We start from the raw sequence: 26,406 nt of genomic DNA, 5'->3' as shown, positions 1-26,406 counted from the left end.
CATGGTTGATATTACTGTGTAGAGAGGACAACTCATTAAAGGGAACAAACAAAGAAGTTGAGGAGCTCTTATGAGATTAGCAAAAAATATTTTTTACAAATATAAAAGAGCAAAAGCTTATTTCTTATTTTGAACGTTTTGATGGAATTGCATGAACCTTAGCTCCATGACAACAAAGTAGAACTAAAAAGGCAGTGCAACTACATTAACAACTGTCAAACAAATAGCCTTGAAAAATGTTTGTTTTCTAGAATGGAACCTATAAACATAGACTATAATTGAAAGAGAAATCTCTCAAACTCAGAGATGTTTATAGCATAAGCTTGTGTTCTAAAAATATAAATCACCTCAGGTAGTTGAATACCTAAGGGAACACAACTGAAAAATATGTCACAGTTAAATTATTTTCAAATCTAGACCTAATCATTGACAACTTGAATTTTCAGGAAGAAAAACATATACTTTGTAAGTTTTTTCTGTATATTGCCAAAATAAGGTTATATGGTCACTGCTTCTTTCCTAAGTCTGAAGTTCAATGACTTTCTGACCAGATCTGTTGACTGATCAGCAACTGAGACAGTTATGTGACCCTGTGACACAGATTAGATCCTTGACATACAGAGATGACTGCTATATTAAAGAAAAAAAGACAATGTGGATGGGAATCATTAATATATATGAAGATTTGCTGCTTGCTTTAGAAAAAAAGTCCAGTCTGCCCAGTGACCTCAGCCTGCAATTTTGGGCATGCCTTTGAGTGGTTTTTCCCTTGCAGTTTGAAAACGCTCATGTGATAGTAATTCATTTCACAATTTCATGTTGGATTCCTTCCTCTTGGAGGATTAAACTTACCTAACAAGATGCATCAGCATTTTACTTTAAATCTGATGTATATGTCCCAAATCACATCATATTATTCCATTTTTTTCTTCATGTACCAAACTAAATAATCCCAATTTTTGTAGGTATTTGTACCTTTCTCATGTTTTTGCTGGTTTTCTCCACTTTAATGTAATTGTTTTTTAAATCTTCTGTTATAAAGAAGTAAGTGCTGTGTCAGTTGTGGGCTCCCCAATACAAGAAAGACATGGAGGTACTGGAGCGAGTTCAGTGGAGGGCTACTAAGATGATTAAGGGACTGGAAAATCTCTCGTATGAAAAAAGACTGAGAGAGCTGGGCCTGTTCAGCCTGGAGAAGACAAGACTGAGGGGGGATCTGATCAATGTGTATAAGTATCTGAAGGGAGGGTGTCAAGAGGATGGGGCTAGACTCTTCTCAGTAGTGCCCAGCTATAGGATGAGAACCAGTGGGTGCAAACTGAAACACAGGCAGCTCTGTCTGAACATGAGGAAAAACTTCTTTACTGTGAGGGCGACTGAGCACTGGACCAGGTTTGTGGAGTCTCCTTCCTCGGAGATCATTCAAAAGCCGTCTGGACACAATCCTGGGCAACGTGCTCTAGAGGACCCTGCTTGAGCAGGGAGATTGGACTAGATGATCTCCAGAGGTCCCTTCCAACCTCAACAGTTCTGTGATTCTGTGACAAATCAGTTCTTCTGGCTCTTAACATTATTTTTACTCTTTTCTCAGAACCACTCTCTTAAGTCTTTTGTTATAATTTATGATATTTTGTGGCTGGATCTGAATACAATGCCCTTGTACAGTGTGGAAAGAGAGCTATGAAATGTTTCCTACTATCAGTATTATATAATTGACTTATAATTGACTAATTGTTTTTAATTTAAATGTTATTAAGGCGTGTCTAATTTGAATCTCAACACCAATTTATATTATTGCTTGTCACGTTTCTATTTATTATTATTGAATATTTTCAGAGCATTTTATTTCATATTACATTATGTTGCATTTTCCTTTTTTTTCGACCTGCGTTGTTGATCCTTTCATTGCTCTTTTACAACCCTTCTGGCCCCTTCCCAATTTCTTCTCATCTGTAACTTTAATGTGCACCATTGGTTTTCCCTAGTAGTGGTTAACTTCACATTTGTCATGTATAGTGGCAAAGTAGTGAAGGACATGCAAATTTAGATGGCCTTAGTCAACCCAAAGCGTAAATGGGTGCATGGTCATTGGGGCTGAGGAATCCAAGGTTATACTCCTCGTCATTGGATATAGAGTTTGACCTTGCCCATATTAACTTAATGGGCCATCTAGGCTCATAACAAGTTGTGTGTGTGTATATCTTTTGTCCTAGCTCTACAAGGTCTATAGTCTTCAGCATATCTAGTGAGATGGATTTCAGTGCTTACATGCTCATTTAATACAACTCACTATGCTGTTGGCAGACTCAGAAACTGGCAGGGCCCCTGGTTGTGCCTTGCTGTGCGTAGGACCCAGCCTCAGGTGGGTAACCTCCATTGCCTGCAGCCACATTGCCAAAGAAGGAGCTTCCCCACCTGCTCATTGTCCCTCTGCAGGCTGATCTGGCAGAGAGCTACTGCGACTGACCTTACACATTTGCTGTCCCATGTGCAAACCCAATCTGCCTAAGTATCCAAATTCACATTTTTCTGAAAACATTATTCTGTTTAGTTAAGGTTAAAGGGTACTAGACATATTCATGTTTATATAAACTCTTGAATGGCACATTTTTAACCACCTAGCCAAAGTTGAATTCTGGGCTTTCCTTTCATTTTAGCGGGGTCCGAGTATTTGTCCTGTTTGCAATAGATAAGAATTTCTTCTGCCAGGTCTGTCTGCTGAGCTTTTTGGGCATTACAGAAATTCTTAAAAAGGAAGGATGCTGGTTGAAATAATTTGGAAGTACATTAATGGTGATAGATAAACTTATGCTCAGATGTAATTTTTTAACTGAATCTGTGCATTTTATCTGTTTAAGGAGATGCTCAGACAGATGGATATGTTATATTTTCTAGGCTTCTCTCACACTATCCTACATCTCATACTATCTGTGTCCGAACTTTTCTGGGTCCTCTTTTGATTCTATTTTCCATGTCATCATCAGACTTGTATTTTTACTGTTCCTTTCATGAGTAAACTGCCATAAAAGCAAATCCCATCATGTTTCCTGACTGCAAAATGAATGTAAATATATAGAATAAAAGCAAATCTTCTGCCATGGTTGGACTTCCCAATGGACTGTGGCACTTTCAAAAAAGTTTCCATAAAACCAAGGAGAAAAAGAGAGTACTCTTCTGTAGTTCCTTAGATATTCAAATAGAGTTCTTCTTTAAACTTTCTTTTATAAAGAAAATGTATCTAAAATACCTTATAATGTATTTAATGTGCCTTATAAAGAATGAAAGCAGTACTGTTGAAGCATAATCAATTTTATGTGTTTTAGGTAAACTGATACAAGTTGTATTTGGACATTGGGATGTTGTAACCTGTCTTGCTCGCTCTGAGTCCTATATTGGAGGAAATTGTTACATTCTCTCAGGATCACGTGATGCAACATTGCTGCTCTGGTATTGGAATGGCAAAACTAATATCATTGGTGATAATACAAACGGTAAGCAAAACCTGTTTTATAAGGAAGTTGTCTAAAATGACTTGCATCTTGCATGACAAAATTTTAGATAACATTAACATCAAAGTACAGCATTTCTTTTCTGTCGTTATGTGCAGTTCTAACTTAAAGAACTGAGTGCTTGTTCTGCAGCACAAGTGGAACCTCTCATTTACAAAGTTATAAGATACTGAACATTACAAACACATTTTTCCTGTCAGTCTTACTCAGTTGAGGGGGGAGTGGATCAGGGAGTGAGAGAAGGGAACTATTTTTTTTGTTTCCTGTTGGATCTGTGTAAAGCTTTTTCTTTTAACACAAAGATGTCATGAAAGACCTGCATTTGAGTTGTTTAAAAAAAATTACCATGCATCACTTAAAGCAGACTGTATCCTATGCCACTGTAATCTTATGTGTATAGCTTCTGACACTTCACTCACAGTGGTATCCTACCTATCAATAAAGTTACTCAGATACAGCATTTAGTGTAGACTAAGGTCATTGTAATGAGAGGTGTAATGACTTGAGCAGGACATTTAGGTGAAAGAAGAACAGACACATGGGATGGATTAAAGAAGCAGGCTACAACTTTATTAATTTAACACTTTGGTAGGGTGCTGCATGCCTAATCCTTGCTCTCACATACTAGGCATTTTAATTGGTTCCAGTGCAAGCGACAGGGCTCAAACCATATAACTAAACTAATAACTCAGAGTAGCCCTGCCTCAGCCTAATTCAATTTTAACCCCTCTGCACCCAAATCACATCACAGTCTCCATCTCTTCTATCTTACATGGGTCTCCAGTGAATCCCAAATCTTTTCACTCATGGAAATTCTCCCTTTAACTCATCACTTTCTGAGAAAAACAGTCAAGATCTATGTCTGTTCAACCCAACTGAGTCTATATTATAAAACAGGAAAAGCAGAAAGTGCTCTTGAAATCCTTCCAGTTTCACTCCATACAAAAAATTAATTCCTGATCCCCGAAACAAGGAAGAAGGCAGACATGCAGCTTCAGCAAAAGCCTGAGTGAGACAGCTCACAAGAGTAAGAGGCTTTTGAGAAAGCTACTGAGAGCTTAAACAGGTGAACAGAGGGGCGCATAATAGCCAAATAGTGTTCCTCTTCTGGATCAGCCAAAACAAAAATGCCCTGAAGAGAAGTGAGAAGCAGTATATTCTGTCTTTCTTCAGAAGAGTGTTCGGGTTTTCTGCCATTCACTCAAGGACTCTCACCCTGTATAAAATACTTTTAAAAGCTTACCTGCTGTCTGCAAAAGACAAAAGAGACATTTGGAAAGTAGGAAGTGTTGTTACATTTGGCATATGCTACCGTTATAACTAGCTTACAATTTCACATAATTTAAACAATATCCAACAGCTTCCAAATTCATCAGTTTGGTAAAGATGTGTATTTCATTTTCAGCATGTTACTCAGTTGTAGTTATTTGAATTTTAAAAAAGGTGGTTCAATTAAAATTGCTTCTTTAGGAGTCTCAAAAAGGCATAACTGAATGCATATCAGAATGAATATCGGAACTGAACTTAAAAATTCATTGGTATTGGCTGTGCATTTCAAAACTGTGCAACGATACTTAGGTCAGCTTACAGAGTTGCAGAATCTTCAGGCAGGTGATGTGAGCAAACTATCTGCATTAGCCTTCGAACGGTCCAGTTCAAGAAATGGGAGACTTTCTTGGATGTGGCTAGCCTAATTTTATGAGCATCTTTAAAAAAGATAGCTTTGATTGAGGGACAAAATCTTAGCGGATACTTTATACATATTTTGCAATCTATCAGTTTAAAGGAAATGCAAACTCTGTACTATTTCTGCAGAGCTTGTAAACTTAGAAACTCCAAAAGTCTGTGAGAGGAGCCTTAAGAGCAAGACAGATCAGTCAGGCACAGCTTGTAAATTCTGAAGAGCAAAGCTGTCCTTTTGAGGAAAAAAACCTACGTATTTTACTGCTGTGAAGCAGCCAACATTTGTAGGTGCCTCCTTACATTGGTTTCACAGACTGCAAAGACTGCATCTTTGCAGATCTCTGAGCCTGTCCTCAGTAGTTCTTCCTGTTGAATATTTGCCAGTCTTGCCTGCATGATGAGCAAGACCTTGAGGCTGTAGGCTCCTTTATGAATGTAGCTAATCACATGCTGAGATTTTGTACCTGTAATGGCTAGAATAGATTTTGTCATCATCCGTTGTCCGTCTTCTCAAAAGCAAATTCCTAACATATTAAAATTTTGCATTTTTCAAAGTTAATACTGGCTTATTTTGACTACTGTTCTCTTTGTTTGCAGTCCTAATGGAACTTGTGCTTATACGGAAGCGCTGTGGGTCCTATTTTTGCTATTTGGCATTATTTAGATTTTTTTGTGATGTAGCCATCCTTGGAAGCCTTTGTGATGAATTGGAATCTCATGGTACTATACATAGGCCTATACATGTGTATAGTAAAAAGTTTCTGCTTCAAAGAGATGGTAATCTGGGGTTTTAATTTTTCCCAGAAATAGCTTTCTATAGGCATCTCTGTTCAATCACTTTTTTTTTTTTTGAAAAAGCAAATAAAAAGAGCTGTTTCTGCTTAGTTCCAATTTTGTCAGAGATGGAAAGCACCAGCAGGTTTCTTGGATTTTGAGCCCTGTTATTGCAATATGTTTTTAGGTTTTGAGCCCTGTTGCTGCAACTGTAACTCCTACCCATTTGTGGGATGTTAGATATTTAACTTGCATAATTTTATCCCTTTGTGTTTAAAGGTTATGGTTTGTAACCTCAAAGTGCAATTTATATGTGCTTCTAATAAACATTATTCATTGGAATTTTAGATACTCTAGGGTTGATACTTCTTTCCTAGGTTTTTTCTTTAATTAATTACCTCTGATTTCCATCTTAAAAATGATTTCATAGCAGCAGACATCTTATGGCACTGTAGAAAAATCATAATACTAGAGAAGTTTCAACAGAAGTAATCTAAAACAGGAGCATTTCTTTCCTTCTTTCATAGTACCTGATGCCTCTGATATACACCAGTCAGCAGACCGCTCTGACCAAGCTACCCTAAATACTATCCCATTGGGCACCCACTACCCCACCGGTTACGTTTTATTTAAGTTCCATAATGTGGTTTCACTGCTTTAGGAAGCAGTGAGCTCTTGATCTCTGGCTGCATGTATTCATGTTTTAAAATGGTACTTAACTCAAGTTGACAAGCCAGGTGGGCTATGGCATACTTGATAGATAAGTGTTTTGTTTGGTGTTTTTTATCAAGGACAATTCTCTGGCCAACTGGAGGAAAAATTCTTTACGTTTTTGGTTTAACAGAGGAAATATGTGACTGAAATAGTCATTATTTTTAATTTTTAACTTTTAAGCTGATTTCCCAAAGAAATGATACTTATGCAGTCTCACTGTCTGTTTACTTTCTCCCTAATAACTCTTGAATGCATTGATCAATTTAAACCAAATTTGATGATTTTAAATCTCAAAGATATGAAATTCCTACATGAGACACATCTGCTGGAAACTATTTTTATTCTTTACAAAACAGCTTGATTACATTTACTTTAAGTCCTTTTTCCTTCTTCTCAAATTAAAACCTGAAATTCAAAAAATATTTCACCATGCTCTTTGATCCAATGTAAGGTTTTTTCCTTCCTAAATTAATTGTTTTTGAAAATACAGAACGTAGCAATGCTTTACTTTGGTGAACAGGCATTTTGTGATGCAGAAATGTTTCTGTGGACAATTTCTGACCAAGTCTAGAAATAATTAAGAACAGAGCCAAGGGTCTGAAATGGCTGTATCCGTTAGAAAAGCCCTGAGCCATGTTGAGTTCACGTTGATTAGCGTAATTTACTGTGGAGGTGTATGGCATAGAAAGGCACTTTGGACAGTGCTGGGAGCTTTTATTTTCCTCTCCTTGGCAAGTGGCTTGCTCGGGAGGTGGGAGGTGGTAGAGGTGCCTCCCCTTCATACCCCTTGAAAGCGCCACATGTGATCTGTATCACAAGGTTGGCTTTTGCGTATTTAAAGAGCCCAGTCTAATAGTGAAGTAGCACTTGGGGCCATGATGTAATGCTTCAAGACTTGCTTTGTGCGCGGGTGGAGTGGTGCTATCTGTCGAGGTTCTTGGGCAACCAGCAGTCTACTTGCAGAAATGTGCAGTCTTCTGCCCCCTTGCGCAGCCCAAGGCAGTGGGGGCAGTGAGGAGGTGAAGAGGGGAGAGGAGCCCATGCAGCAGATTGAGCAAAGGTATGAGAGGATGAAATGGTGCCTAGAAATGCCTAGAAATGGTGTGCATCACCTTCAGTTCCTGCTCTCGCTTTGAACCTAAAGTGGCAGGCAGCTCTTCAGTGTTTGGACATTTCCTAGGCTGAGGGATTGCATTTTATTTTGTAATAATAGAAACATAGAAACTAGGGCTGGCGGGAACATTGGCAGGTCACCTGATCTCTATTTTCTTTTCCCCAAAAAGGCTTAACCACACCAAAACCATTTTTGACTGATGTTTGTCCAGACTGTTCTTAAGATCTTAGGCAAATATGCTGTTGGGACTCATAAGGCTTATCATCAGAAATCTTTTCCTAGTGTCTAACCTATTTCTTTTTTGCTGCAGTTTAATTCTATCATTTCATGCATATTTACTCTTCTTCGTATAGAGAACAGATTTTTTTCTTTACTTTTTGCAAAAACTTCCACCTATTCAAATTATTATGACCAGCACATCTTTTTTCCTCCACACTTAATAATACAGTTCTTTCAGTTTTTTGCCATAAATCATGTTTTTCTGGACCTCTGGTTTTATTGTTGCTCTCCCCTCTGATTTCCCGTCTTCCTCAAAGTGGACCCCACATTGCAGTTGAGACCCTTCCAGTAACAGGCAGAAAAGAACCTGGTTTACAGAGCCGTACTTCCGTCCTCATGCGGGGTACCCATTTATTTTAAAACAGCATGACAGTGTTAATTCTTTAAGTGTATGAGCCACTATAAGTTTCAGTCTTTTTTGAAGAATCACTATCTAGTCAGTTGTTTCTCATCCTCTATGTAGCTTGACTAAGGAACCTTGTCATTAAACTTACTGGATTGTATCCTTTTAGATTGTTTCTCCAATTTGTCAAACTCGTTTTGAATTGTCATCCTGTCCTCCAATAGACTTGCAGCAACTCATATCCACAAATGTAATTTGCAGTCTTATTCCATCAAATTGATCATTAAAAAAATATGAGATAGTGCATGTTCCAGGAAGGCCAGTGCATGCATTTATCCATTTTGACAGTGAAAAGCTGAAAACAACTTACTGAATATAGCTTTCCAGCTGTTTTTTCATCTGACCTATAGTAGCATCTTCTAAACATGTGTTTCCATATCTTCTTTATGAGTTTGCCCAAGTGAAACAGTGCCAGAGTCCTTACTAAAGTCAAAATATATGACGTCTCCCTGGACAACAAGTGCTGTTACTCTGCCTTTGCAGGAAATAAGATTGCTCTGACATGACTTATGCATGTCCAATCCAAATCAGCTGTTACTCATCTTCTTGTTTTCTTCTAGCAAGTTGTATACACATAAAATAAGTTGTTCTGCCAGTATTTTTCTGTTTGTTGGAATTAAGCTGATTGCTCTCTAATTTCAGTTCTTTCTTCTACTACTTCTCAAAGATAAACAGTACAATGCTTTTTTAGTCTTATAGAACCTCACCCAGTCTCTATAAAATAACAGCTCTGGGATTATTTAGTTTCATTTTCAAAGTACCATCAGAGCAGTATTATCAGGCCAGATGACTTCCAAATATTTAGCTCATTTAGGTGTTCTCGAATTTCTTGTTTCTCTAGTTTTGTCTAAGACAACACTCATCTATTGCTGCTCTTACTTATGTTTGTTCCTGACTGCAGTTGACCTTTTTATTCAAGACTTTTATTGAAATATTTTGAAATGTCTGGCATCAGCTGTTGATATTGCTTGCTGCTTACTGAATAACGGACCAAATCCTGATCATCCTCTTGCGTATTAGTGTGTTTGTTGTAGAATGACTTGATGTCATTGCTATTTATATCTCGTCTGTGCTTGGCTGTCCTGTTTTTGTCCCTGCTTGTTCATGCCTTCTCTCTTATACTGGCCTAGAAAAAAAAAAACTCACCTGTTTTGAGCTTTCTATCTGATTTTTTTTCCTGCGTTTACCGTCACTGGAGAACTTTCATTTGTGCCAGCTGGCTTCTTACTGTCTTTCTTACCCTTCCTCTGCATTAGGGCAGTTTTTGCTTGTATCCTTATTACTCTTTTCTTTGTTTTTCTGTGGACTTGTTTCATATGAGATTTTACAGAAAAATGTTCTGTATCTATTGATACCTATCTTCCCAAAACACTTAAAAAAAAAAAAAAAACCCCTTTTTTATTGCTGTTCCTTCACTTACAAAGCATCTTTCTCATATCTTCTCCACTTTCATGTAAGTTCCCTTTCACCATCATGTTCTTGTTCTGTTTTGTTATGTTGGTTAATCATATCTAGAAGGTCATCTCTAGTAGATGCTTATATGTTAAAAATTGCCGCCAAGGACTTGCTTGACAGACTTTCCTGTTGGATTCCTTTACCAAAAATGTCTTTGTAGATGAAATTTCCCATTTCCTCCAATCCTTCCTCTTCATGATTTCTCTCCTCTACTACCATGTAGAGGCCAATTGGATTAGTGAATTTCAGTCTGTGTCTTCAAAGTTGTTGTTTTTTCATTACGGTTATCTTGTCTGGTGTGTATTTTCTTAGAGGACAGAGGTACAGTGGTGAATTTAATCATTGTATTATTATTTGTGCTTATAAGACGGCAGGCGTTTTTGTAAGCTGAGACTAAGACAAAGTACTTTTATATTATTTTTGCCCTATATTCAAAGAATATGAAGAGACTATTCTGTTGCTTTCAGAATTCCTACAGATTTGTTCGTAATTGTTTTTCTGTTTTCATATTTTGAAAAATAAAAAAAATCTAACTTAGAAATTTGATTTCCTTAATGAAATTAAGGCTTAGCCAATAAAAGTATCCAGTACTAATGAAATATATAGAGTCTATGCATTACTGTATTACTACCACTAATACAGTCTCTTCTGATTTATTGCATTGATCTTCCACACATATGTGAATAAAACAAATTATATTACCTTTTTTATGTTAGCACATAAACCTAGAAAATGTTACTCTCGGTATGTATCATATTCACATCATGAGGATCATGCTGCCTTCATGGTGTAGCTTTGCATTTTTTGAAGGTACCGTATTCAGATTTTCTGAAGTGTGTAGGGAAATTAAAGGCAGTTTTTACTAGTGTAGTTGTGTCACAGCGTGCATGTTTGGATGTAAGCAAGTGATTTAATACCTAAAATGAATGACCTGATGTAATTGAGAACAGTTTTAGTATTGCCAACATGTACAGTATTGTCTTCAGATTTCAGTTTATAAAATACATAATCTTTTAAAATTATAAAATATAAATTTTCCAAAAGGATCCCATGTTTAATCTCCAGAGTTTCCTGTCTTGCCAAGGAACAGCCTAGCTACCATCTGAGTTACTTTAAAAAGAAGCTGCGTTTTGGTTTTTTTTATGGCTGCAATTCCCCAATAAGTACTTGCATATCTGAAAGTCTGTTTTCCAATTAACATGATTATAAAAGTAAAGCTGTGGTCTTGAGACTAGAGAATTCATTAGTTTAAATTATATTTGTTAGAGCAAAACAAACAAAAAATCCTATATTTCATCAGCTGCTACGTACATTTTTCAGTTTGAAATTTTAAATTGTTTATAAATGATTGCCTGACAGTTAGTTTTTTTAAGTGGATAATGCAGGTGATTTAAACTCTGAAAATATGCCCTGATAAGCATCTTTGCAGTGCTCAATTAAAAATAAATGTCTTGGGTAATAATTTCCTTGAACTCAGACACACTAATCCCGTAAACCTGAATTTGATGAAGATTTACCTATGTGCTTGCCTTTATACACAGTGAGTAGCCACACTGCTTTCAGGTAGATAATGTTTCTGATGTTAAATCAGTAGCAAAAGATCACCTGCGTATCTGCTTCCCCTATCCTTATCCTCATCTTGAATTGCCTGCATATTGATTGCCAACTGTCTGCATGAGCTGGACCTTTGTTTCCAGTTTCAAAACCCATGTTAATACAGAAGATAACATTCGGCATTTTCAAATAATGTTTATAGCATAAATATTTATTTAGAATTTTAACTTATTTCCTAAACAAATATATTTTAGAAAGTGATGTACACAGAAGCTTTTCTTCCTAAAAAGTTTAATTGGGAAGTAGTTCTAAAAATTGTATCTGCCAATATTTGCCTTTGCATTTATCATGCCAGTTAGTAAAGTATTAGGATGCCCATAAATCAGTAATCATGTTAGTTATTAATAGAAATTCTGCTATTAATGATGTTAATTTCTATCGAATGGTGGTCTCCCATACTAGCTAAAATTTTTCAGAGCATCCAAATATTAAAACTTGAAATCACTGCAGCTAAAAAGTCTATAGATGCCATTCACTGTAGTCAGTCTGTTAAGAGAGTTGCTCTATGATAGTACTGTGCGGAGAGTTTAAAAACAGTCGGCGTGTGCTCATTTCCTGTATTCAGTAGCACATTTATTTTTTGACCCCTGTATGTTATGTTATTGTGCGTGTCGTTTTTCCGAAAAAGCCAGTAAATAATTCAATATTAACACTGTTTAACTGCAGACATAACAAATATTCTTTGTTTCTCAAAAATGGCTGGAGGGAGTAGCACAGCGCTGTATGGAAAGCAAGAATCCTGTAGCGCCATCTGCCGGCACTGACTTGAAAGCTGATGTTGAGACATCATCTCTGAAACACTGCTTAGTAAAATATTTAAAATATATGTATTTTGACATATTTGGCGCAAAAAAACATTTATATTTCATTTCATAGTATAATTTTTCTCCTTTTTGTTAACATTGTAATGAGAAAATACAAAGTGAATTTAAGATTGATCTATCAACTGAAACAGAAATACGTCAGGAGTGTTTTGTTAAGTGTGATTGTAAAAAGAAATGGAATACTTTTTTTCCCTAGAACTTTCTAAAGTTCAATATTACATTTTTCTATTGCTGTAAATCAAATTTAGTAAAATTTATTTCATAGAGAAGACCCACAAGGCATGCAAAAATGTCTGTAACATGTTTTGAAAAGGGTAACAACCACTAAATATTCTTCTACCTAACATTTGTTGCAGTATTCTGTGCTAGCCGCTAAAGCCTCATGAAAGCTTAGTGGGCACAGGGCCCTGATCGCGCAGCTGAGCCTGGCGTTCGCGGTGTCGTGACGACGCTGACGCCAGCGCAGCAAGCGCAGGGAATGTCTGCGCGAATCTGGAACGGAGCCTTAAATCGGGCAGCTATAAAAGGCCGCTCTCGTTTATTTTTTTAAACTGTAACACACTGATGCCTCAAAGAGATTGAGGCCTCATTCCTCCAAATACTCTGTAAATCATGTATAAATGATGGTCTGAGCCTCCAAATATTTCAACTGAAAAAAGATGAGATCTAACAGGTGGATGAATTCTGGCATCTCTGGAAATCTCCAATGATGCTGTACAAGCAGTATAATTCCATATTTACATTATGCCAAGAAAGTCACCTCACAGAGAGATATGAGGACACGGTCTTCATTCAAGAGAACCTGCAATTGCAGTTGCTGATGATTCAGAAAACATTTTATTAGTCGTGGTGATCTGCAGTCGATGAGCTTGTAAGTTTTGTGTAATACTTTTTTTTTTTTTTTGGTGCTAAAAGTATGTCCTCCAGTGTTATGCACAGCATCCGTAGTATCCTTGTTTTCAACCAGCTGAGGGAGATTGTGTTTCAAAACTTGTGAATCAGAGGAAGTAATTGCAACTTTATTGTAGTAGCAAGTTTTGAGGCACTATCCAGACACAAGTGAAGGCAGTGTGTATTTTGAGACTGGAAACAGAGAGAGAGAGTTTTGATGCTGGTTTGTTGGCAGTATCCAACCTCAGGTGTCACTAAAACTATGTACGTGAAATTCTCCAGAAGGATAAGGATATTTAGTGCTTCATGATGTAATGCAGACCTTCAAGTTCCAGGAAAAACAATGCTGTATTTACAACTTGTAACTAATAGTTGATGTGGTAAAAGGAATTATATTCATATGGTAAATGAATACAACGTTAATGTGCACCATATGCATAGTGGTGGAACGATGTACTAATATATCACATTTATTTACCTTGTTTGGTTGCTGGGAAAAATGACTCTACCATTCAATTCTAAGGCTATACCACATAGGACACAGCAGAGTAGTGCAGAAGAAGTAGTAATTTATAGTCTAGAATTGATAATTTGAGGATCTTCATGACCGACTTTAATGTTGTAAAATTGTTTGGTCAGGATGATAGTTCTGACTCAGACAGGAAATTAACTTATAAGAGTTTCTGGAATTAATTTCTGTTAACACTAGCATCACGGAGGTAAACACTGCTTCACTGAGTGCAAGAATATGTTATGTAATCAGAAGTATTCCTAGTGTATGCTTAGTTACATTGATTTAAAAAGGTGGAAAACATCTATCTAATAAAATACACAAATGATGTATTGATTTGAAACTAATTTTACAAAAGCAAACAAATAGCTAAAGCACAGACTCTCTCCACGTGCTGTTATAGTACAGTATTATTTTGTAGCAATACATTTTTGTTGTTTTCAACAGATTATTGTTTTAATATTTTAATAGGGAAGAAAATCAGAAACTGCTAGACTGAGCTAAATCCTCCTGCGAAACCTCTCATCTCAGATTACTTTTTGCCCAGCTATAAGACAGTGTATCAGTTCCAAATTAAAGTCAGTTTCAGCAGATTGTTACAGAGATGTATTATATCTTACTGCAATACTGCAGTCGATGCTATTTCTGACTGAAATACTTGCTTTATGTTTTTTTTTCCTTCTGTTGGCTTTTAGTTTATTTTCTTGGACTCACCAGAATGGAGTAGTTATAACTATAAACCACAAGGGATAAATATGAAGAACAACTGATATATTCTTTTAACAGAAATAAAACCAAAGCCCCTCCATAAACCGGTTTTGGAATACTCTCAAACAAAAATGACTGTTTTAAAACTTCAAAGCTGATATTTAAGTAGCAGTTTATGAAGTCTAGATGGTGCAAATATTAAAATATTAGTGTACACTGACCCTGAATACTCATGGGCAGGTAATTTCAAGGTGCTTCAGAAAGGTCCGTATTCGTGGGAGAGGTCCCTCTGGATGACTCCCTCAGGACGAATCCTGAGTCAGGGTGAACAGGTTCCAGAAACCTTCCCATTGCACAAGGTGTGGGAATTAAGAGCCTGGGGATTATTAGTGCCTGTTTGAAATCGGAATTGTAATATTCCATTCATGAAGGCCTGTTAAATCTCTTCCTTTGCTTTGGAAACACAGTCAACCTGTGCTCTTCAGAAAATATGTATGAAAAATGCACTCTCGTAGTAGTACTGAGTAAATGTGAGCCACTTTTTGCACAGCGTGACTGTGGGGAGGAGTACAGCAAACCTTTCCTGTGTTATATTCACTAGCATGAATTCTACAAGATGAATTTAATATTTGTCTCTTGCTAAACAAATCTAATAGTACTATAGCACCTTCTGTAGTTATATTTTTAGATTTTGTTTGAGAATAGAGTGATATTTTATTTAAAGATGTTGTTCCCTTTGCAGAAAAAGGTACAGTAATGTAAAGGTTGTTTTTGCATAAACAAAGCTCGCATCTAAGTGGCAGATGCACTTTTTGTTTTTAAAAGTTTGAACAGATGGGAAGTAGTTTGAGAAAAGATTGAAGGGATTAGAGGAAATGCTGATGGAGTGTCACATGACGAGTAAGACAACAACAAAGCTCCTATGTAATATAAAATGTTCACTTAATTATATAAAAATGCACACTACAAAGGAAAGATTATTCAAACTGAAGTTTTAGGAATCTTTTAATAATATTGCATAGTATCACTTTGGTAAGATTTCACATCCATCAAAGAGCAACCCTTTCTGTAGCAGGGAAATGGGTTTTAACCAGTGCTGCTGTTTATTAAAGTGTCTGGTCTGTATAACAGATAAATAACGTTAATATAGAGAGTTTATATAACACTTGACAGTAATGACTTTGAAGTAATTAAACTGCAACTTGCTATATAATCAATAGGGAAGCCTAGCAGTAAATTGCATCATTTTCTTGATTTACTTATGTTTTGCTGAAAGAGTACTTGTGTCCATATGTCATATATTCTCTAAGTACATTTGTACTCCTCAAATCTATTAAAAATCTATTATTATTTTCCTCAATTTTTATCATACCAAACAAACTTCAGAAACTGGGAAATTTTTAAAATGATTTTTAGAAGACTTTTCTTACAGACATCATTTTGTTTGGTTTATAGATCCTTTGAGAAAGTACTCAATCATTTATTTTAGCAAGAAGTAGGTAGAAAGATAGTTGGGTTAACTGATGCTTCATTTAATTAGAATTTTATATTGACATAAAATCACATAATTAATTTGCCATTTAAAAGTGCCCTACAGCCTCTACAATCATGGAATAATAATTTTGAAATTACTGTTTGGCTGTCTGCGACTTATCATAATTAACTGTCTTCTCAGCATAAAACATTAAAACATAAAAATTTTGACTGTGCTCCTTTTTATGTGTTGCATAATATTATCTCATGCAGAAATAGTAGGAAGACTCTCTCATATTTCATTGTGAAATAAGTTTTTCACTCTGTCTCTAGCCTGATTTCTTTTTACAGGAACAATTTCTTTAAAGGAGTTCCTATATTTGGCTCAGCTCTTAGAGCATAGCTATTAAGAAAGTAATTGCAGCTTAGTAATTAATAAAGTAATGAGTGTATTAGTAGTAGTAATTAATATAGAAAATGGTCTTAGGAATTTACTGATGAATTTAAAATTTCATGATTCTGTTTTATTTTTTAACATCGCCAAAGCTGGAAAAATAAAGGAGATAAACCCAGCGATGCTAAACAACTTCTTGTTATCCAGGAAGGCGTATCTTCTTCTGGATGTCATTAAACTAGAAGAAAGTTTTGACTCTCCTATAATCCCACTGTTCCTTTTTAAATGTAGTTTCCAAACGCTCTACATTTTTTCCCTGAAATATCGCCACAAGCTGACATGATATCATGTGCTGTTCTTTTATCTTCTGAAGCTTGAGTTTTATGATTTAAAATGTACTTCAGTCACTTAAGGAAGAGTGATATTTTATGCTATTTTCTATGGGAAAACAGCTTTGCAGGAATTATTTATTGTGATGTAGGAGAGCTCTTTTGAAATAATTTGAATGGTTACTGTAAAGGTAAAGTATTTTGTCCATTACTGGGGAATAACTTTACATATACTTCCTATGACTTTAATAAATCATTGACCACGTTTGTTGCAATGCGAATGTGCCATTAAGATTCTTATAGCATTCAACTGCAAGTAGCAATATAGCAATGGTATAGATTAAGGATATTATTCTATACGTGCACATATATATGTGCTGAGAAAAGCACATCTGTAAAACTGTTGTGTCTTGGTTATTGGAGCTAGGATTTGAACTATCTTTAATCTCATTTGACTTGTTCATCTTCCTTAAGGATCTCCATAAAGATGCACTGAGTATTCTTTTCAGCCCTTAGTTAGGGTTTGCATCAGTAGTCGTAAACCTGCTTAACGGACAAAGACTCGCTTCCCTTTGAAGTCACTTCCCCAGCTCTTCAAAAGGTCTGCAAGCCCGTTCCCCTAAAACAATTTAGAAAAGTTTGAAGTGGTGCCCCTTAAACCAGCAACAAAATAAAATTTTCTCTTTGCATTATTGAAAACCATGACAATCTTCTGAAGCAATAACAGTTTAAAAGCTTTTAAAGAAATCTGTTCTGCTCTATGACCAGCTTTTAAGTTGACCCCATTATTTGGCAAATCAGAGGCTTGGAAACCCCTAAATACTTGACATTCTTATCAAAGGAGTCAGCCTGACTTTTCACAGGACTTATGTTTTACAGTATTTATTCAATAATCATTTCCTAATTCCTAATTCCTTTACAGATACTATTCAGATTTCTTTCATTCCTTTTTTACATTGAAATATTTCTTTAGAATAAAAATAATTTAGTAAATAACTGGTACAATTTATGAAATACTGACCTGACCACCTGTGGACTTATTTGATTATATTTGAAGTCAAGTCTAAATTAAAAAAATGCAAGCACTATTTACAAAAGTTTAATTTTCTGTGGGCTGTGATCAATATATATGTACAATTTCTATTTTTTGTTTTACAAGTAACACATTGCATGTGTATAGTTACTTACAGCCTAAAGTAGGGAAAGCCTGTAGTAATTTAGTTGCTGTAAAACAGTAAGTATCCTGTAAGAATTTTGTTTATCTGCACCTCCTAATAATTCATTTGCATGACAAATGGGTTCATTACAGGTCCTTCAAGCTCAAACATGTTATATTAATTACCTCCAATACAATGTTGTATATTTAAAACTACTCTGATTTCTAAAGTATAATTTTTCATTAACATATGTAGAATACAGTTAGATTAACTCCTTGCTAATCTGTGCAGCAAGGATCTGTGTGCTAAATGCAATTTCTGAAAATTTGGAAGTATCTTCAAATTCTGAAATTTGGAAGTATCTTCAAAAGTGCCTGGCCCATGTTTAGGTGAGGAAAGAGCAAACTGTCTCTAACGTGAGCATTCAGTGGAATCAGCCACCTGAGAAGTACGTAACGGTCATACGTCTACCCTTATGCTTCCAATTTGTTTGGGGCGGGGGGGGGGGGGGGGGGTTCTTTCCTTCTGAACTGTCTGCCATACTTCCTGCGTTTGAGTGTGTTTTGCCAAACGTTATATGAAACAAAAGCAATAGCTTTTAATGATTATTTATTAAGAGATTAGGGACCAGTCACTGAGTTGCTCCAAAACATTTTCAGATTTAAAATACTGCTACATACATACACACATACACAAATACATATGTAACTACACATACGTATGTACCTAAGAAGAAATAGATTTACTCTTTAAAATTTTGTATTGTAGATATAAATTATAAATTGTAACTGTTATTACAGGATAAATCACATCTCAAAAGTCCAAATCCCTTATTTGATACTGGATCATAGATTATGACCTTTTCTAAAAGACCATTTGAACGTGACAGCTACATGGCCATTCTGGGAATAGTTGCAAATAGTCTGAGTAAAATATGTGAACTATTGAGAGTAAGCTAAGCCTTGATTTATGCAAGCCCAAATCCGCATTTCTTCTCCATAGAAGCTTCTCACTGCACATATGCAGGATCTGGGTAGTTAACTGTTTAAATATTTTGCGTAATTTCTAATAAGACACAGTACTAGTATTGCTAGTGCTGTTACAGCTCTACGCGGACAAATTAATCAGACTGTGCTAATTTTAGCTTTTAAAAAAATTACAATTTCAAATGAAATTTGAATGATGCTACTTGAGTAACAAATGGAGTCAGTTGGCCCTGGTATTACCATGTCTCCTCAAAAACAGTCTGCTGTTTTTGAGGTAGAATAATGTGTGATTTTACCACTACTTTACTGCCTTGTTGACATTTCACAGAAGTCGTAGCATCATTTATTTCCAAGTGAAAGTGTTTCCTGCTGCTTTCAAACTTGCTTAATCCTTTTTGAAGCTATATAACATTGCCAAAGATGTGTTCTTCAGAGTTTTAATGCTTCATAAAATGCTATGAATAAAATAATTATATGGTAATACAAAAATAACACTGTGCTTTCCATGAAATGCTAGCACTCTCGAGGTGGGTGATCCAGAGAATGATCTGTGGGTGAAGGTATAAAACTATTTGAAAAGATTTATAGCATATGCTTTCTCTTTCATTATGGCATCCATATATGTTTGGTGGCAAAGAGAAACTGTAAAATACTGTTTCGTTTGTTTGTTCTTGCTGCAGGGAACGATCTAATAGGAACAGCAGTAATTAACGTTGGGTTTGGTGTCTTTGATTTTGCAAACTCATTCGAAATTCCTATTGATTATGTTCCAAGCTCCACTTCTTACAAGGAACTCAGACATCATAGTGAAGTTTCAACGCTGTCACTAGGTTAAAATGAAATTAGTCAGTGGATATTTTACTTCATCTTGGAGCCCTGTAGGTGTTTCCTCTCAGTACTTGTCGTAGAGACATTTGTGTTTAGTTATGCCTATTAGAGTAAAAGGTAGTAACTGACTTAGATCTCTTCCAGCACAAATGCAAACAAACAAACAAAAAAGTGGAGGGGGAGATGGAGGGAGGGAAGGAAGGGGAAACAGAAATCTGTGTGTTCTAAGTTGTCGCCATTTTTCCTACACACCCAGCTTTTACATGAATGTCTGCTAGCAAATGTGCAGGCTGAATTCCTATAGCATACTGGTGCTGTACTGTGCAGGTAAGAGTAGAGTATGCAAGCAGTAGCATAGAAATGATTTATAGAGAACGAAAGCTCAAAGAGCAAGGAAGCTGAAGATGCTTCAGTGAAGGAAAGCGTGGATTTTGAAATAGATTGTAACCAAGGATTGCTTTTATTGTTTTTTCATTGAAGGTGATTTTGCAACTCCTCGAGCTATTTTGACAGGACATGACTATGAAATCACCTGTGCTACTGTTTGTGCTGAACTTGGCTTGGTAATAAGTGGTTCAAAAGGTAAGGAAGCTGTCGTCTTTTATTTTTACTCATAAAGCTATAGAACCAATGCAAAAAGGAATATAGTCTCAGGTGTCAGAATTTGTGTTGGTTAGATTTTTAAGCTTATTTTATTTGCTGCAGAATTTGAGTGAATTTGAAATCTCTTTTAAAACATGTTAAAACTGAAGGTTATTCAGACATCCAGGAGAAAGCAGATCATTAGGCAACCGCATCAGTTTCCCTGTTCTAGCTTTCTTTGGTTTATCCAGCCTAATTGCATGTAGCATTCAGTTGGATCCAACTCTTGACTGCTAGGATGGTCAGGAATGTATTGCTGCAGTTGAGTTTGTTTTTGTTATGGATAACTCCTCAGAAAGAAAAGTAAGAATGAGTGTAAAGAGAAAGAGAATGTGCGATGTGGTTTGTTTGATGAAGGGCACGTATATGCTCCCCACTAAAATTGGTGGTAATTCTGTTTAGGTTTTTTGAGCTAAGCTACAGAGCTATGCCACATTCGTGCTCTCGTCAAAGACCTGCTTTTGCCAGGCAATTTATAAAGACTGGTATACTTTCCACAGATATTGTTTATTGCTTTCCTCTTTTGCTCATCTTCAGTTATTTTCAAATTGGAAATTTCTTAGAATTAGGATCTTTCTCCTTCAGTGTTTTCAAGGTACTTACTTCAGGACACCTTTTCAAAATAGGACGTACTCACTGTATGCACCTGTGCGTGTTTCTGTTTTATGCATGTGAACGCTTGTGGCTTACATGCAGATCAGGTATTTGTCCAGATTTACTAAGAAGCAAGTATTTAGTTGATCATATGTGGGTTAAATCTTAATTAAGTACATGTATGAGAATAAACGCTCTCAGAGTACGTGCATATGTAAATTCATTATACTTACATCTGTGTGTCTTCATATTCTGAAAATCTTATTTTAGGATTCAAAACAGTAAATACATTTATTTTTCCACACTCAGAGTTTAACTGCTACCAATTTCAAAAGGAAATCTACAAAAGAAAATCTTGAGTAGATCTCTAATTAACTTTGTTAGGTGCTCTAAAATACCCTAATACAAAGCTTTTAAGGGATAAAAATGTTCACATTATTCTCTGGCACCCTTGAGCTCATAAGCTTTCCACTTAAATACGATAAAAGTGACTATAATGTATTATAATAGTAATTTCTTAAGAAGAAGCCATTACTTATTATTTAAATGAGCTTCTAAGTGAATCACTAGACTTACTAACTAATTTTTATTCTGTCTTATTAGAAGGACCATGTCTCATACATTCTATGAATGGAGATCTACTGAGGACATTAGAAGGTCCTGAAAATTGCCTGAGACCAAAACTTATTCAGGCTTCAAGAGAAGGCCACTGTGTCATATATTATGAAAATGGCTTCTTCTGTGTATTCAGTGTGAATGGGAAACTTCAAGCCACTATGGAAACAGGGGACAACATAAAGGTGAGTGCATGCAAGTGTGCACTAAGGGCTGTACATTTCAGTATCAGGAAAAGACATCAATTTTGGAGTTGTGTCAAGCTTCTTTCTGTAGCCAGGCCACAGAAATACATGATACTAGACCACAACAGTGACGTTTTGAAAAAATTTTAGTTAAGGAGGGCAGGTACTCTTAAAAGGATTATTTTTAGTTTTAGAATAACTCTGTATAGGAGGGAATAGCGTGTAGGCATTTCCTTGAACTGAAGGATACTAAATGTTGTTCAGGAGAATTCAGGCTGCTTCTTCGCCTTTGAATCTGAAGGCAGAAAGCATTTGGACATGCTGTTTTGGATAGTGGCTTTCCCATCTGTGTCTACATTCCTTCCTCTCAGCTTGAGATAGCACACGTGGTGCTGAGGAAGTACATAGGCGTATGCCTATAGTTTTACTCTTTAGCCCTTAAAAGTCTGTCTGGTATTGGCTGCTCAGGAAGCTGGATTTCATGTCTCTTGCAGCAAGTTCAAAACCATTCAGGAGGCATTTTAAGCTTATGGTTCTGTGGAAAGTATTTGGTAATACAAACTGCAGTTCTTTGGATAGTTCCTATGAAGAAGTACCTTTGAAGCAGAGCAGAACATGGCTGTGCTACAGTGGAGCAGAAACGTCAAGAGAATACTTGCCTTGAATTAAAAATAGTCCCACTTTTTCCTTGAATGAGATGGAAGGGAAGGGAAAGGGGAAAAGGGATGAACAAGCATGACCAAATTTAGTATAAACTTAGAGAACGCAGCAAAGACATGAAGCAAGATCCAATTACTAGGTTAGCATTTGGCTACCTGAAGGTGCAGTCTGTCTCGCCAGTACTCTAGGTCTGAGGAAACACCTTTTAACATCAGAGGGAAACTGTGTGTTTGTGTGTTTTTGTTAGCATATTACCATATTACATTACTAAACCTCCAAGCTGCCTTTCATAGTCTGATGCAAGTAACTCAGCTGCTGGGATTTCCAGTCATGTCTTGAGCTGAAAACTCTCCAAGGTTTCTCCTTTATTGGAATTACATGTTTCATGAGAAAAATGCTTCCTCCTTCTCATGCACGTTGAACAGAATTATTGAAATTTATTGGAATCCTTTCATATTTCACAGAATTGTGAGCACTTTTAAATCTGCACCCACTCTCCTCTTGACTCTATACATATTACTTCTTAAGATAGATTTTTGTCCCTAAAGAAGTAAAAAGGTGTCAATATTAAAGAACGTTAGCTTCATTATTTCCAAAACAGGAGCTAGCATTGCATAACTTATACTGAACAGTAAATGCTCCTTTACCACTGAAGACTCGAGTGTAGTTCCATGTATTCTGCTTAAAGCCTTTTAAAACTCTGGCGTGTACCATATGCTGTTAATCCAACATCCTTATGTTTTCAAAATGCCAGATATATTGTTGTGGAATATGCAGAAATAACTGCATGTGTAGGTCTGTCTTCCATAGTGACTGCTGAGTTCTTGCAGTAGATGAGAGGGCACAAAATCTTTGAATGTTACAGCAGTTGCAAATGCAGATTGGAGGCTGGGAAAATGAAGCAGGAATGTGCATGTTTCTGTCCCAAGCCATTTTGCCACATTAATGTGGATTCTTGCTTCAATTTTTAATCTTTCTTCAGTTTTCTGAAACTGCACCTTTGGCTGCCCTTGTACAAACGCTTCTGAGATTTTCAGCCTACCCTTCATCCCACTTGTTTCTATAAAGCAAGTACACATTACAGTGTTTTGTCTTTCTTCTCTTTTTACAATAATAACGTTGATAATCTGTCACTTTCAGTTGTGATTATGTTGTCAGCTAGGCCAGCAAATCTGTAAAATATCTAGAAATCTCTTGCTGGCTAAAACAATTTCTGTAGTGTTTCAGTCAGTACCCCTGCTTTGGGAATGTTGCCTGAGGCAATGGAAGTCCCACCCTCTGTAGGCCTGAATTAACATATGTACAGGGGTTTGTTTTTGTTTTGTTTTGTTTTGTTTTCTCTCTCTCCCAGTGGTCCCAGTTGGGCTTTAGGCTTAAACAATCTACAGTTTTTTTCCCAGTGCTTCTGTACTATATCATGTTAGAAGGCAAATGGCAACTGCATGATTAAAGCAGGGGTATTTAAAATGAATAGTACCTACCCACAGGCTGTGCTGACAAACACTTTTCGTTGGTTTTTGTTCGCAGAGGATAGAAAAGGGAAGGAACAGGTCATAAGTGTTGAATCTGTAAAGTAAAATTCTAGTTTATATTTTCATATGTTGTTATGTACTTGTATTTCAGAATGTTATGGACAAAACTAGCAGTTTACAATAATAAAATTTGGAAAAACATTCTAATTTGTTTCCTTGTAGTCTTGTGCTAGAAAGCTGCTAAAAGAGTTTCAGAATGCCTGGGGAAATTCAAAGTCTAATCAGTGCCCTCCACCTGTTTTTGTTTTAAATACTGTATTGCTCAGTGGAGTTTAGGCATATCACAGTACATCTACCATGTAATGTTTAGATATCTTAATGAATAACTTAACTCTAAACAGTCTGCCTGTTCTCTGAGAAGTAAAGTTATTTTACCCTAAACAAAGACTGTATGCTGTTTCACCCAGAGGAACCAATTTATTTGCCTTTCCTGAGTCTGTTTTGAAATGTAGAAGTGCCCACAAGACTCTTGTTGCTGTAAGCCAGTGCTGTCACAATGTCGGCTCTGCCTTTTTACGAAGCGCTGCCTTTCAAAGCTCTGAGATGTTAGAGGATTTGTGCAGAGTTTTGGGACTTTCTGAGGAAATGCAAGTCAGAAATGCAGCTTTTAGAACCTTGCAGAAATTGTGTGCTTTGGGGATTGTTTGAGAGTCTGAACCTTTTGTGGTGAGAAAGATTAGTTGAGGAGTTGTTTCAGCTTCATAGCTAGCCGAATCCTAGATAAACTACACTAGGGAAAAGCAGAGCAATAAAATTTATTCATGTCTTCTTCTATAGCAGTTGGAGTCCAAGCATCCTTCAGTTTGTTGAATCTTGAAGTACATGTCATGAAACGGAAATTTTGACAGGGTGACCTTTTTCTTTCATTCATTCATTCATGCATTCATTCATATGTGTATATATATGTGTATATATACATATATGTATGAAGGCAAGTGGGGAGATATTTGTTTAGAAACAATAAATAAATAAATATATCAACACCTCATCTTCCTGACAAGCTAATGAGTTAGTAAACTTGCATAGGTATTAGTAGAGGTTCAAAGCCTATTCTTTATTTAATCAAGAGATCACAAAAATCATTGAATTTTGCAGGTAGTGGAAGAGTTAAAGATTAATGGCTTTAATTTGCCTTTTAATATAGCATTTCTCCAGTAAAAGCCTCAAGTATAAAACTCAAGTGAACCATGACCATAAGGTTAATGGATTTTCATCAGCTGAATTTTATAAGTGTAGCAAATAATTATTTGTCACGGTCTTCATTGCAATTTGAAAATACCCTTAGGAGACTGCCATTTCTATAGAAAAAAAATTGTATTGATTTTGCTTCTAATGAATAATGTTTTTAATAATAGTATGTGGTATGTTAGCTCTCATGATCATCTACTCAGTGCATACATAGTTTCAGATAATTTTCACTGTCTTAGTCTGTGTTCTGTCCCTTACTTACTGACTCCTGTTAGAGTGTCTCTAAATTAGTCTTCAAGCTCCTCGGGGTTGTGATATGAGAGGCGCTTAGCATATTTTTGTGGAATGATAGAAACAATTTATGGTTGGAACATTTTTTTTGTTGTGGAGGAGCTTCAGCCCAGAATACTCAGCTCTAACCTTGGTTAGTATTCAGTTTTCCATAGTCACATATGGTTGAAAAAAACCCCCCATTTTATGCACTATTGTTTCTAAATTTGCGTGTATCTGATGTTGTCATTAAAAACACAGTTGAAATAGGATCATCGCAATTTTTTTTAGTGTTATCTCAATATTTTGTTCACGGTATATTTTTGTATTTCAATTATACGCAAAGTTACTGTATGAAATAAAATTTTAGCAATGTGATTCACTCTGATAACTTGGGAGTTGTTGTAGTAAACACTCAAAACTGATAATATGAAAGTCACCTATAGAAACTCTATCTTAATGTATGCGTTGTATATCATCTAATTCTTAAAGTATGTATTTGGCATTGTAGTAATAGGGTACAGCAATACAAAAAATACAGTGCAGTGTGGCTGACTTAATTATGGCTATTCATGAGGCAATATCTTATGTAGACTGTATATTTTGGTTTCTAGACTTGTCAGCAGCCTGTGTAAATACTTTAATTTCCCCCATTTTTGTGATGCATGCTCTATAAATTTTATATATTAAAAAAACAACAACTTCCTCCTCCTGAGGAATTTAAAAGCACAGCATATTACAAGTTCTGCATATTAAAAAACTGTAGAAACAGATTTAAGTGCAATAGCATTTGCAGACTTCAGCACAGAGAGCTATGTACGCAAGACCAGTCTTCAGTTATTTCTACCATTTCCTAAATTTAAATGTTTGAGCTAGTATTCTGCTTGCAGAATATAATCTTGAGGCAATTGCCTTGCCTTGCCATGCCTTGCCTAAGTTTCAGTTAAAGTGGATCAATCAATTTGTAGTATGAGTTTGGAATGTAAAAGCCATTGCTGTGAACAGCCTAGTCCTTTCAGGGGAAAGCTTTTGTGACCTGCCTTGGCTTGGGAAGTTGAAGTTTATCATGAATTA

The 26,406-nt window shown here is 36.1% G+C and overlaps 1 protein-coding gene across 8 annotated transcripts in view; it reads left to right on the top strand.

Annotated features, from left to right (window-relative positions):
• Positions 1-26,406, top strand: part of LRBA (LPS responsive beige-like anchor protein) — a 407,526-nt gene that overhangs the window by 376,608 nt on the left and 4,512 nt on the right. For all 8 annotated transcript variants that reach the window (XM_068942256.1, XM_068942262.1, XM_068942261.1 and 5 more), the window contains 3 exons: positions 3,324-3,491; positions 20,127-20,228; positions 21,486-21,682. In XM_068942256.1, coding sequence (XP_068798357.1) covers positions 3,324-3,491; positions 20,127-20,228; positions 21,486-21,682 — 467 coding nt within the window. The remainder of the gene's footprint in view (positions 1-3,323; positions 3,492-20,126; positions 20,229-21,485; positions 21,683-26,406) is intronic.

This window comes from Struthio camelus, chromosome 4, assembly GCF_040807025.1.
Source record: "Struthio camelus isolate bStrCam1 chromosome 4, bStrCam1.hap1, whole genome shotgun sequence".
Lineage (NCBI taxonomy): Eukaryota > Metazoa > Chordata > Aves > Struthioniformes > Struthionidae > Struthio > Struthio camelus.
This window is presented reverse-complemented; position numbering and strand designations above follow the sequence as displayed.